This window comes from Scardinius erythrophthalmus, assembly GCF_964197995.2.
Source record: "Scardinius erythrophthalmus genome assembly, chromosome: 5".
In the NCBI taxonomy this organism is placed as follows: Eukaryota; Metazoa; Chordata; class Actinopteri; order Cypriniformes; family Leuciscidae; genus Scardinius; species Scardinius erythrophthalmus.
This window is the reverse complement of record NC_138225.1, coordinates 37,813,717-37,827,047: the sequence shown is the minus strand read 5'-3', so window position 1 is coordinate 37,827,047 and position 13,331 is coordinate 37,813,717. Positions and strand designations below refer to the sequence as shown.

The 13,331-nt window shown below is 36.7% G+C and overlaps 1 protein-coding gene across 1 annotated transcript in view; it reads left to right on the top strand.

The window, feature by feature from the left end:
- rgs3b (regulator of G protein signaling 3b) overlaps positions 1–2,304 on the top strand; it is a 50,017-nt gene extending 47,713 nt beyond the window's left edge. The window contains exons 24-25 of the mRNA XM_081366265.1: positions 138–304; positions 1,852–2,304. Of these exons, the coding sequence (XP_081222391.1) occupies positions 138–304; positions 1,852–2,046 (362 nt within the window). The 3' untranslated portion in view covers positions 2,047–2,304. The remainder of the gene's footprint in view (positions 1–137; positions 305–1,851) is intronic.
- The last annotated feature ends 11,027 nt before the right edge of the window (positions 2,305–13,331 follow it).

The window sequence follows — 13,331 nt, the reverse complement described above, 5'->3', positions numbered from 1 at the left end:
TATATATATATATATATATATATATATATATATATATATATATATATATATATACTATATAACCTCTGCTCGATTCTGTAATACTTACTCTGTGTTTTCTAATAAGCGTCAGAGTAATTTTCTCTTCCCTTCTTCAGATGGCCTGGTAGTTTTCCGCTCTTTCCTGCAAACAGAGTTCAGTGAAGAGAATCTGGACTTTTGGCTGGCATGTGAGGACTTTAAGAGGATCAAATCACTGTCCAAAATGGCATCCAGAGCAAAGAAGATATTCACTGAGTACATCTCCATACAGTCCTGTAAAGAGGTAAGATGAAAAAGGGTATCTTTTTAAGAGACTTATTGAGCTTTGAATGCAGTTATGCAAGTTTCTCTGTTATCATTAATTATTTTAGTATTTATTTATTTATATTTGTATTCATATTTTGAATTTGCATTTATTTTTATATTTTCAGTTTTTATTTTAATTTTAATTTTAGTTTAATGTTAAGTAATTTTACTATGTGCTTTTGTCATTTTATTAGTTTTTGTTCATTTTAAAGGGGCTATATGCAACTGTTTCCCCAAAATAAACGTAACAATAGCCTTTTTATTTGACCATGTATGACTCAAACATCTCCTGATGAGCATACTGACACCTTGTCAGCTCACAGTGGGTGCACCTATAAGCCTGTATCCTATTTTTCCTATTTTCTGTCGGGTCGGATTTTTCGCGCGCTGCCTGCGGATGTGACGTCAAGCGCGTTCATGTTAAACGTTTTAGATCACTCTGCCACCACCGCTAGTCAGCAAACAAACTTAGTTTCTCAAACAATATATGTATTTGACTGTTCTTACCTCTGTAAACATAATGTTGACTTCTTTGCAGCGGATGACTTGTGAAGTGTGCACGTACGAGAGCGAGCAGAAAGGAAGAGCAGTTCCGTTTTTTGGCCACAGGTGTCAGTCGCGAGTTTAAATTTCAGAAAAAAGCATATAGCCCCTTTAAATAGTACTATTTAGGTTTAATTTGTTTTCATTTGAATTTTTTAGCTTCCAGCTTATAATTTTATTATAATAACTTACTTCAGCCTAATATTTAAAATTTCTGTCAGTTTTTCGTCTAATATTTATATTTATATTTTATTTTATTATATTTTTTATTTCATATTTTAAGTTTTAATTTCAATTTTAGTTGATGATGATAACTCTGAATAGCATTTCTTTTTTTTTTTCTGGTTTGCTTGCCACAAAATGGCTCCCTGCATGTTTAAGACTTTGATTTGACAGGCAAAAGTTTGCATATTTATAACAGTTTAAAACAAAAATGTCTTACTACTTATTTGAAAGAAACAATAATAAAAGATGATGCCAAAAAAGTTTTTTGTACAAAACTTTAAGCATTTTAGTGCTGAAGAGACTTTTTCTTCATGATCCTCAAATCACCGTGACATTTTGACTTAAAAGAAAAACCTAATTCATTTGAACTCAGAAATATATAACATATTCCAGTCATCGTATGTATGAACTGTTTTTAATGTTGTTTTAAATAAATACATTGACCTAAGCCTAAACCTAAACACAAAAAGTGACCTATTTACAGAAATCATGCAGTAATTATATAGAAATGCACATACTGTCGTGCAATATACACAGAATAATGCATTTGAAACTGACATGATATACTGTGTTGTTCTCGGCAAAAACAGAATTCGTTTGTGTGAGGATATTTATTTATTTATTTGTATTAGTATTATTATCATTATTTCATTTTACTTGCAATTTGTAATTTATTCCAGAGGGCAGATATACCAGAAAACCAATCCAAAATAAATATGAAAAGTGTCCTTAGCATAGTCTTGTTTTATTTCCAAGGTTAATCTGGATTCTTACACAAGGGAGCACATCAAGGGAAACATGGAGAACATCTGCGGAGACTGCTTTGACCTGGCTCAGAGCAGAATCTTTGGACTAATGGAAAGAGACTCGTACCCTCGATTCCTCCGCTCTGACATTTACATGGAATTAACCAACCAAAAGAGACCCGGCTCTGCCACAGATCCATCTTAAAGCTATGGCAACAAATTGTATGTGTTGAAACTTTTTAGATCAGTATTGCTGGAGACATGGATTTAGTAGAACAGGATGTGTCTACTATCACATTATCCACTGATGCACAGCTTTACATTGAAACATCAGTCTGCTAAGCACCTTGGAGAGCTCAGCCCGTTGGATCATTGCATGGACACATTGTTTTTGGACGCTTCTGTGCTGCACCCTGTTGGACAGTTGTGGCAATAAGATGGCGATAAATGTGTTATGAACATGCTGGAAGTGTTGACTCGAATCAATTTGCCAGTGCCTAAAACGCCTTGGCACTTATTGACCCAGTGGCAGTACATGGAGTTTGCAAAGAATGATGGGTATAGGAAAAAGAGAAATTTTGGTACCGTTTTGTTTAGCTTTACCAAGATACATTATTTCACTTTCCTTTCCTGCACAGACCTCAACATACTCCACCTTTACAAAGAGCCCAGTTTTATGTTTATGAGTAAGATGATATTGGACAAAAGTAAGTATTAGTTAACATTAATGTCCTTTTTTATCTCGGGCACAGCTGACCAGTATGTTTATATTCTCTCAGTACTACTGTTGAAAGTCTTTACAGACAGAACGCAAATTTTTATTACTTTCAAGGGCTTTGGTAACTTTTCCACTCTCGTTCTTTATGTAGTGGCCCCATGGCTCTAACCCCTTTTGTTTCACAAGTGCAATATACAGTTAGTTATTCTTATTAACATTTCTTTAACAAAAACAGTATATTAAAGGGGTCAAATGTGTATATATATATATATATATATATATATATATATATATATATATATATATATATATATATATATATATATATATGCATAATGCATCAAAGGCTCAGTAAGAAAATGTGATTGCTGTTGTAAATAACAGAAGCTGAGATTTATTGAATAATAGTTATAGTGATGTTAAAAGTCTAAAGGTATTTTGTTTGTTTTGATGTTCGTCGGTTGTTCACACGTTCACAGAAACCAGAATAACATAACAAAAAGAAGTCAGAATTTCTGTTTAATAGTGGCTTAACATACAGGAACATGTGTTGTACATAGATGTACGTGTTCTGTGTTTATTTACCAGTTAGCTCATTGGGAGACTCATGTTTGGCAAATACAGTATCAGTTTCCTTCTGCCTTCATCCTAACAATGTCCTTCCTTCTGTAATAATAAATATCCCTTGTATTTATTTGTGGGTTCATATTTCACTCACTGTTGCCTTTATATGTAACATATTCTCATCAAATAAAAGTACTTTCAATCATGAGGTCAACTGGACATTTTTATACAGTCTTTGGCAATTACAATTATTGTTTTTATTATCATGTTGTTTTGAAATACCATAGGATATATTGTTAACTAATGGTAACAAAGGAAACCTTATTGTACAGTTACCACACACACACACACACACATATATATATATATATGCTGTATATATGTGTATTATATATAAGTGTTTATGAGTGTGAATGTGTCCCCGTTTCCAACTCTCAGTGCTGGGTTGTGTCAGGAAGGGCATCCCGCGTAAAATCTGTGCAAAAAAAAGTGTGTGTGAAGCAGACCCTGCAAATGAACAGGAATAACACTAAGAAAGAGAGAGAGAATGTATAAATAATTTCATATATATTTTATGAAAGTGACATATGTAGACGAATTTTAGTGTGTATAGTTGAAATTGACTTTTCCTTAGTTCTTCATATGTATTTATAACACACTTTTATATATATATATAAGTGTGTTATATATGTACACGAACACCTGAGTGAAAACACAAGATATTAAAAAGGTACTAAAGTTGGTATTCACAATATTGTGTATGTTTTTATCTAAATTATATTAATTATAATAATATAATTACTATGCATAAACAATTCTGAAAATAACTAAATGACAATCTGTTTTATTCACTGTCTGTTCCATGAAAGCCGAGATGGAGGCAAATATTTAGTTTAGGAACATAGTGCTTCCTCTTACTTTCGGCTGGGTTTTGACCGGCTCATGCAGCTGTCGAAGGTGTGGAACACACTCCTTTTAACTTGAAGCTAATGTTGTACGAAAACAAATTAAAGGAAATTATCCGTGTGTAAGAAAACAGCAACATAATTAGAGGAAAGTGAAAACCATGTTTTGCCTAATGTATAATGAAAGCTTTTGATTTTGCACTGCCTCTGATCCAAATATTTCTGATTCATACAGCTGTGTCAGCACAAGAACAACTATTCGCTGTATGCATACTTTTAAGACACAGTACACCAGTGTGTTTACACCACAGCATGTTTACCAAGTAGAGCATCTACAAAATATTATAAGAGTTATTCTCCAGAGCGGCTTTGTAGGAATGACACAGGCACTGCAAAACATTTACTCAGTACAGGATCTACCCTTGTATTTTATAGATGTAAAAAATTAATGCATACTGTACATCCCTATTAGTAAGGCAGTCCATATAGAGAACCTCTCTTATATGTGCAATGAGGTCCCAAAAAGCAGATGTTCAGTGAACACAAATGATTTGTGCTGATGAGTCATAGCTTTATTAATGACCCTGTAGGTAAAGGAAAGGACTCACATAGGACTCCAGACAGGCAATAGGTCAAGCTAGTGATGGTGATGACGCACACAATCCAGATGTTTTTACTATGAAAAGGATGTTTGCACTTGGAGGTTGAAGTCTAGTGAAAGGCTGAATATCTTGAAATATGTGTCGAAATATAATTTTCATATGTAAATAATAAAGAAAATGTTTAGCTAAAAAAAGTGCAATAATTGTCAATTTAAATACCCTTTTTCTTGAATTAATTTAATTTTAATTAAATATAAAACAAAATAAAAATGACAACTAAGATGTAATGCAATTTCACATTCGTCCCCAAGTTTTTAAACTGATATTTTGTGACTTTTAGATCATTTTTCCTTAACTTTATATGAATAATTAAATAATAATAATAATAAATAATAATAATTTTTGCAAAAGAAAGTATAATATAAAATATTTTATTCATTGTTATACTGTTCATGGTGGCCTTAAAATGAGTAGTACATTAACACTTCAGTTACTACTATTAACTAATATGGAAAATAGATTAACTAATCAGATTAACTCAAATTAACTTTAGGACCTGAGATTACCCATTTTACTGGGTAATCAATAATTACTGAATGAGATTGTCCTCATTAAGAATTAATTTGAAAAATTATAAAAGATTACTAATTAATTACTAATCCCATTTGTATGTCTGAGATGTAAGAAATTGCCTTTTTTTACTCTCAACGTGGTCATAAACTGGTAGATGGCTATCACAGGTAGATGGCTATAATGAAGCGCACAATAAAGGAAATCCTCAAACAGATCTTTAATGCAATAATTAACACAAACAGGAGAATAACTAGGAGAAAAACACAACCCATAAACATTAAACACTGCAAGACAAGGAACAAACCAGAAAAATGGGGGCTTATATATACAGAGCAAACAAAGGGAGAACCTAACTAGATACACCTGAACTGAGGACTCTAATAAATCTGTAACCATGAAAATAAACAGGCAAGGAATGGAGGAGAACAGAGTCAATTAACAAACAAGAAGCAAAAGACAAAATAAAACAGACCAGGAAAACTGAGCAAAACAGAAGAAACTCCCTTAAGGCGCGTCCTTGTGCCGTAAAAAGTCCAACAGGGAAGGGAGGATGGGAACCCCGGAGGCTGACGAGGGTCTGGAGAAGGAGGTGGCCAGGGTGGCTTAGGCAGGACTGGAAGCCTCCTGGGTGGTACCGGCAATACATGAAGCCAAGGAGGTGCCGGTAGCTCAAGGAGCCAGGGAGATGCCGGCAGTGCAGGAAGCTAGGGAGGTGGACATCTCTGGCACGGCCTCCGTGGCCATGTTAGGGAAAGTGGGCGGCTCTGGGACGGCCTCCGTGGCCGTGTCAAGGAGAGCAGGTGGCTCTGGGACGGCCTCCATGGCCGTGGATGGGTAGTCTCTGGAACAGACTCGGGAATTTCATTCTCTGGAATGGACTAGGGAATTTCACCCACTGGAACGGACTCAAGGATTTCACTCACTGGAACGGACTCTGAGATTTTACTCACTGGAACAGATTTGGAGATTTCACTACCTGGAACTTACTCTGAGATTTCACTCACTGGAACAGACTTGGGAGCGGACTCTGGAGTAAAGGTCTGGATGGTAAGGTCTGTGGAGGGCTTGGACGCAGGCCCCCCTGATACAGATGGGGTAATTTCCAGGGGGCCAGGGCTCTGGCACAGCCATGGCTCACCCTAAGGATAACATGGCCCTCGCACACAGCTCAAAGTCGGACGCGGGCCTTCACCCATTTTAGCAGGGGCTGCATGAGTAACAGGCCCAATGGAACTATTGAGGGGGCTGCTGCCATGAGGCACAGTAGCTTCTGAAAAGTCTTTAAAGGGAGGTTGCTCCCCGGTCTGATTGCCGTCACTAGCTGCTGAATTTTCAGGGAGCGATCCCGCGAAATCCAAGCCCGCATGTTGGACGAGTTGAGTACTGCCCCCAGGAACGCGATGAGTTGGCGGGGTGACAGTGAGCTCTTGCTCAAATTGATTCTGATCCCCAAGCTTTCTAAATGGTTTAGGAGCAGAGATCTGTGAGCACACAGTTCCTCCTTCGAATGGGCTAAGATCAGCCAATCATTGTGGTAATTCAGGACGATAAATCCCCTATGTCTCAGTGGGGAGAGAGCTGCATCCACACATTTCGTAAAGGTGTATGAGGCCAGAGACTGTCTGAATGGTAGGACTGTATATTGATAAGCCAAGAATGGTCAGTGATGGGGATTTGAAAGTTTGTGTCCTTCAGAACCACTAATAAAAACCAATCCCCTGGGCATATCTGTGAGAGGATTTGTTTCAAAGTTAGCATCCTAAATGGCCATCTTATTAGAGCGTCTTATTACTCCGAGATATCAAGAGATATCTCTCTTTGAGGACTAGGAAATAGTGGCTGTAAAAGTGACATGTCCGTAATGGCTTCCCAAGTTTAGCTTCGGGCGGCGAGATGTTAGAGAACCGCAGATGGCTGACGCTTGCAGCAGCATGAAACGGAGGAGATATGCTCTTTTTGTGAAGGTGTTTTTTATTTTATTCGCTATAACAGCAGGAAAAAGTCTGGGCACCCTTAAAACAGGTGATGGGGGTCCAGTACTGGCAACAAATTCAACGAACTGAACTGAACAGGGGGTGGTGGTCAGGCCTCTACAGGATTTAGCCTTCTCCTTCTTGTGCCCAAAACATCAGGGCTGCTTGGGCAGCTCAGGGTCCTGCTCTAGCTTAGGACGGGGTCCCTTGCACTTGTGAATGGGTAGCGGTTTGCTGGATGGAAACGCGGTTTCACCTCGGGTTCTGCTTTCTGCTGGTGCTGAGCAGGTGAGGGCAATGACTGGGCGCGCTGCTGAGTAGACGCTGTCTTTGGGTGACTAGAAGCAGCTGAGGAACTTGCTCTTTTGGGCAGAAAATGGCACACGGCTTGCGGTGTCTTCTGTGCTGCCGTGAAGCGCTCCGCTAAGTCAACTGGAGGACTGAACAAGCCCGAGAAGGAAACCGGGGAGTCGAGGAAAGCTGTCTTGTCAGCATCCTTGATCTCTGTTAAATTGAGCCAAAAGTGCCAATGGTGCGCCCGATTGCCTGGGCTGTGGTTTTAGTGGCGCGCACTGGATGTGTCTTTGTGCTGAAGGAGAGTAAATCTGACTACATGGCTGTTTCTGTGCGATTTAAATAGGCAGTCAGCCCCGCCCATTCTGGCGGGCTGAAAGGCCATTTGTCTGAAATTCACAGACACGAACCAATCAGGCTTCAGTATTCTGAGAAAACTGAGTTTCCACATTACATACAAATTAAATCATAATATGACCATTATTTTAAAGTGATAAATATGTTTTTCACTTAAAAATAATGGTCCAAATCACTAGTAGTTCTTGAAGAGTGACCAGGTAACACTTGAGTAATTAGTGATGCATTTTATGACCATATTCAGAGCAACAAAGGTGATTGATTACATCTCAGATACACAATAATGTTGTGATTACTTGGTCATTCTTTATAAATAGTCACAGTCAGTTGATAGTTATTATGAGGCTAATCTCATTCAGTAATTATTTATTAACTAATAAGGAACCATCTTAGTCCTAAATTTGATATTACTTACTGATTAGTTAAGCTTTGTTATAGCTAATAGTAGTAACTGAAGTGTTAATGTAGTACTACTCATTTGTCCTGCAATTACTTCCTGCATATTTAACTATTAATGATGGACAATTATTCTAAAGTGTTACCCATATTTAAGATTTCCAGGAGACTTTCATTCACACCCATAGATGGTGCTACAATCATACTGTTCAGCTGTACTGTAAAGAGTCATACTGTCTGACCAAATAGTCTACATTTGGACAGATAGAGGGATGGTAGGGAAATGATGGGGATGTGTTTCTGCAGTTCTCTGTGTGTGTACGGTTGTATTTGAAGGGGTGAGAGAACACTCTGGGTATGGAGAGATTATGAGGACAGGAATCGCCCTCCTCTAACTTCACTGTGTTTTATGTACAAAAATGAATAAAGTTTAGAGCCGTATTACACCTGTAATGACGCAAGAAGCAAATGCCTTTTAAAATTGTGGCAACAAACTGATTTTCAGTATGAAAATTCTTGAGGTTGTTGGATGTGGAAATGTTTGTATTCACTGTAAATGAAGTATGAGGAAATGTACAAACTTATACATATATTTAGGGGTACAGGCATGAACTCATATGAACAGGTTTTTAATAGGATTATTAAGTATTATTATTGTGTATTTTGTTATGCCAATATGTACCTACACAACAAACTGTAAAGGACAGAAACATGAAATTCAGACCAAATGTCTTTAATATGCACAGATTCTTTGGCTCATAATCTAGACATCCCACATACCTTTATTTCCTTCTGCCTGGAAAAGTTTTTTCTGCAATATTGGATTTAAAAAAAAAAAATTAAATAAAAATACTTTTACAGACTAGTCCAAGGTTTTTCGCCAGATCTCCACCAAATTTAGCACCTTGGAGTGCCTGAGTAAACAAATATAAATATGTTGAACTTTGAATTCAATATGGCTGCCAGACACCAATAAATAATATTGGGTGTGGATTATTTTGTTAAAATGGATCATCAAAAAGTAATTGTAATTGGTGCATGCAGGGCCGGTTCTAGACATTTGGAGGCCCTAGGCAAAATTCATGTTGGAGGCCCCCCACCCCCAATAAAAAACACTTGAAACAAATATGATTCCTAACCTTTTTATTTATACAACATTTAATTTTAAATTTAGTATATTTTTACTTACACAGTACATAAGTTTGGACAAATTACTATTTTTAATGTTTTTGAAAGAAGTCTCTTATGCTCATCAAGCCTGGATTTATTTGATCAAAAATACAGAAAAATAATATAGTGAAATATTATTACAATTTAAAATAATGGTTTTCTATTTTACTATACTTTAAAATATATTTCTGCGATTCAAAGCTGAATTTAGTGTCACGTGATCCTTTAGAAAACTTTATAATATTCTGATTTATTATCAAATGTTAGAAATGGTGCTTAATTTTTATTTTATAACATGTGATACTTTTTTCAGGATTTTTTGATTATTAAAAAGTTGTTTTAAAAAAGTTTTCACTATCACTTTTATATATTTAACACATCCTCGCTGAATATTCCTGTTTTTTTCTGTATTTTGATCAAATAAATGCAGGCTTGTAGAGCATAATAAGAAACTTCTTTCAAAAACATTAAAGATAGTAATGGGTCCAGACTTTTTACTGGTAGCTACTACATCAAAATTTATCTAAGGTAATCTCTTTTTTGTTTAATGAAGATGTTATTGTTCTTGTTGTTATTTTTAGCTGTTTTATTCAGTTTATTCACAGTTCCAGAATCCCACTTCAGTAGATGAACATGAACCTGCTTTTATAATTGTTTTCATAGCTGCGTTATGGGCAGGATTTTTCCCTCCCATTTAATCAATATCTGCAGATATTGTCATATTATTAATATCAGTAATATGATATTATGTATTGCATTGCTACCTTAAATATGCTATACACAAATCAAGTGGAAGAGAAAGATACGATCGCTACTGAGCAGGAAAAAAATTCTAATCTAATATTCGTATAGGCTATGATGTCAGGGTATTATCTAATCATCAGCATCAGAATATAGAAGATAGACCCATAGATATGAGATCCTTTATTTGAAACATTTAAAAATGTTGCAGTGTGTTGGTTTTTTTAACTTTGAATACAAACGTCTTGTCTTTTACTTTTGTAGCTTTTTACTAGTCAGCTCCCAACGCGATGTTATTCGTTGTACGCGCAAATTCAAAGCGTCGCGTCTGGGCACGTTAGACGCTCGCGCTCTTTTAAACTCGTAGACTAGACAAACAAAGCGGTGAATGATTTTTCCAGAAATACGCTGATCTACAGTAGCCCACACGTTTATATTTAAAATACATTGCAATCACTCCAAAATCGATGACCTGCATTTCGAGCTGTGCTTCTTTGCGTGCCTATTTAGGCTTTTGCTTCGCACTCGTAGCACCTGATGGATGCGTTCGTTGACCGCCTCTGATCGCCGCTGACGTCCCCTCGGACTTAACTGGCTGGCGCCTCTATATATACAGTCATGGGCTGGCGTTAATGTGACGTAATGTAACAGTCTATGGTTAAGATAAACATCGTCACTATTTTTAGTTAATTAATACATTTTGAAATAAATTGTAGATAGGACATTTGTACATTTTTTTTGTTTTTTTTTGTCCCTCTGTCTGGGCCCCATCCCGCCAATCGGGCCCTAGGCACGTGCCTAGTTTGCCTTTGCGTTAATCCGGCTCTGGGTGCATGTATGTAAAGTATACAAATGCAACACATTTATTAGAGCTCAGTCAATTGGTAGAGTCATGATAATGATAAATGTTAAAATGGCTCTAACTATGGAACTTCAATTGGCTAGAAATTTTGCATGCGATCGTTGATCAAGATCTTAAGGGGGTATATGAGGACAATCCAAAACAAAACTTGGTAGGCCTACAAAAGAACAGAGTCTGAAAAAACAAAGTTCAAATCTCATTTGGACAGAAGGTGGCGCTATTACAGTGAATAAGAAGATAAGTTACATTACATAAAACGATTGTAATTAATGTTCATGAATTTGTTTAAAAGTTAAATGTCAGTAAAAAGACAGTTTTTGAATATGAACAATACTAAACTTGTAGGCTGAAGGGGGTTGTTAATTTGATTGATACTGTAATTGCTTCTTGCAGCTTTAGTTTATAACTTGGCTCATTATAAAAACTAATACAATTTTCCATTCAGAAATGCAACAGGCCACGTGTATCCTTCTGGAAGGGGTTCACATTCAGAAACGCATTAAACTTTCAGCATTCCTCACTGTTCCCTAAGGTCCGTCATTATTTTAATTAACATCTTGTGCAGTATGTGTTCACCCTTGATTGATGGTTAAATTCAGATAAGTGCAGATGCGACATGCTGTCAGGTACTAGCAGACAGAACGTCAGGAGCACACAGACTGCACTTTTTATGGCTGCACTCTTTCTCTTTTTTCCTGCCGTAAAGGATGAACTCATCGCTAAAAATGGATCCCGGTTCCTTCCTCATCACAGGCCTCATCATCAGCAGATTGGAGAATGGGCGATGAGCCAGGAGTCTTCATCCCTTAAAGGCACCCAGCCTTTTTCCTTTTTGTCGCGCTCTCTTTCAATCTCCATCCGCTGTTCTTTCATGCACAAAAATACATACGCAACATTTAAATACTGTTGAAAGAGTGATCTGCTTGCGATGAAAAGTTCCTCTGGGTCTGTTTCATGAAGCTTCAGCAGGCCGAGTCATATTTTGCTAATGTACGGACCTCATATGAGTGTGAAATTAATGTACTTAAAAAGTAAACTCTGGTCTGAAAAGGCACAAATACAGACAAGCAGAGGGATATACATAGAGAAACATCTCATTGTAGTTGTGATAAATGTTTTCAGCTCAAATTTGAAGACCGGACTGTTGTATAAGTAAATATAACACATATTTTACAGTAATGAGGGAAAGTTAAATACTGTAGAACTGAACAGGCTGTAGTGCCAACACTGAACTCTGACAGGGTTTATGCCATCATTTCATTACTCCATCATCCAGAAAGAAGTCCATCAATAGATAATTTTGGGGTCATTTGGCCGCTGTCCAGATCAGTGGGTCAGTGCTCAGTTTATGTTTGACAGTGATCTACTGCTGCTGAAGACACTGAGAACCTTCACAGACCTCTCAGAGAAACAGTGTAAAGTTTACAATGTGTTACCCAAGATGTTAGCCTGTTTTTTAATTCACAGCCGTCTAGACTCTTAATATCACTGAAGATCATTTGAGGAGCAACCTGGTCAATCCTAAAGTATCATTTAATCGTTTAAACATATGGGCAGCCATTCAGGTTCTTCTGAGTATAGCAGAATCATTCAGTTCTTTTTGCTGTGTTTGCCTGCCTTCTTTCAGTGCCTCAAATGTTTCCTATTATGTCTTTCATTTTTCCCGCTGTAAATACACCACTCTCAAAAGCCTCTGCCAATGTTTGAAATACTCCAAAGTTTTCATTTTGCATCATTCACCCCCAAAGTATGCTTAAGTCAGTCTCCTTCAAACAGTGCCATGAACTGATTAGAAAAATATGGACAATTATAGACAGCTTAACCTCTTTTCTAAAAAAACAACAACTGAGGCTGGTTTGTATTTCCTCAGTCTCTAACCTGAGTCCATAGAAGAGCCAAGGAAAATAAACGTTAATGGTGTATTCCACAGTGTGGGTTGTATATTATTAACATTTAGGGCAGCATCCAAAAAAACATATATGGCAAAAAAAATAAAAAAATAATAATAACAGTATCATCAACCATGCCTGGTGCCTCCAAAAGTAATTTCAGTCTAACTCCACTGCAGATATGCAGGCATAAGAAGGGCAGGTACAGCGATATGGTAAAGCAACAGGCTCCAAATATGAGTTTTACTGAAATATTTACTGGGCTTTTGGTGTAAGGAGGAAAAAAAAAAAGAGACAACAAGAACAACAAACAAATAACAGAAACAAACAAAATAAGATGCCAGTGGTTATTGGTTGGTTTTATACTGATTTCTTTTACCTACACTCAATAATTTTAATGATGTTATTAGTCATTATCTAAAAACACATCTGTTTTCTAATGTCTG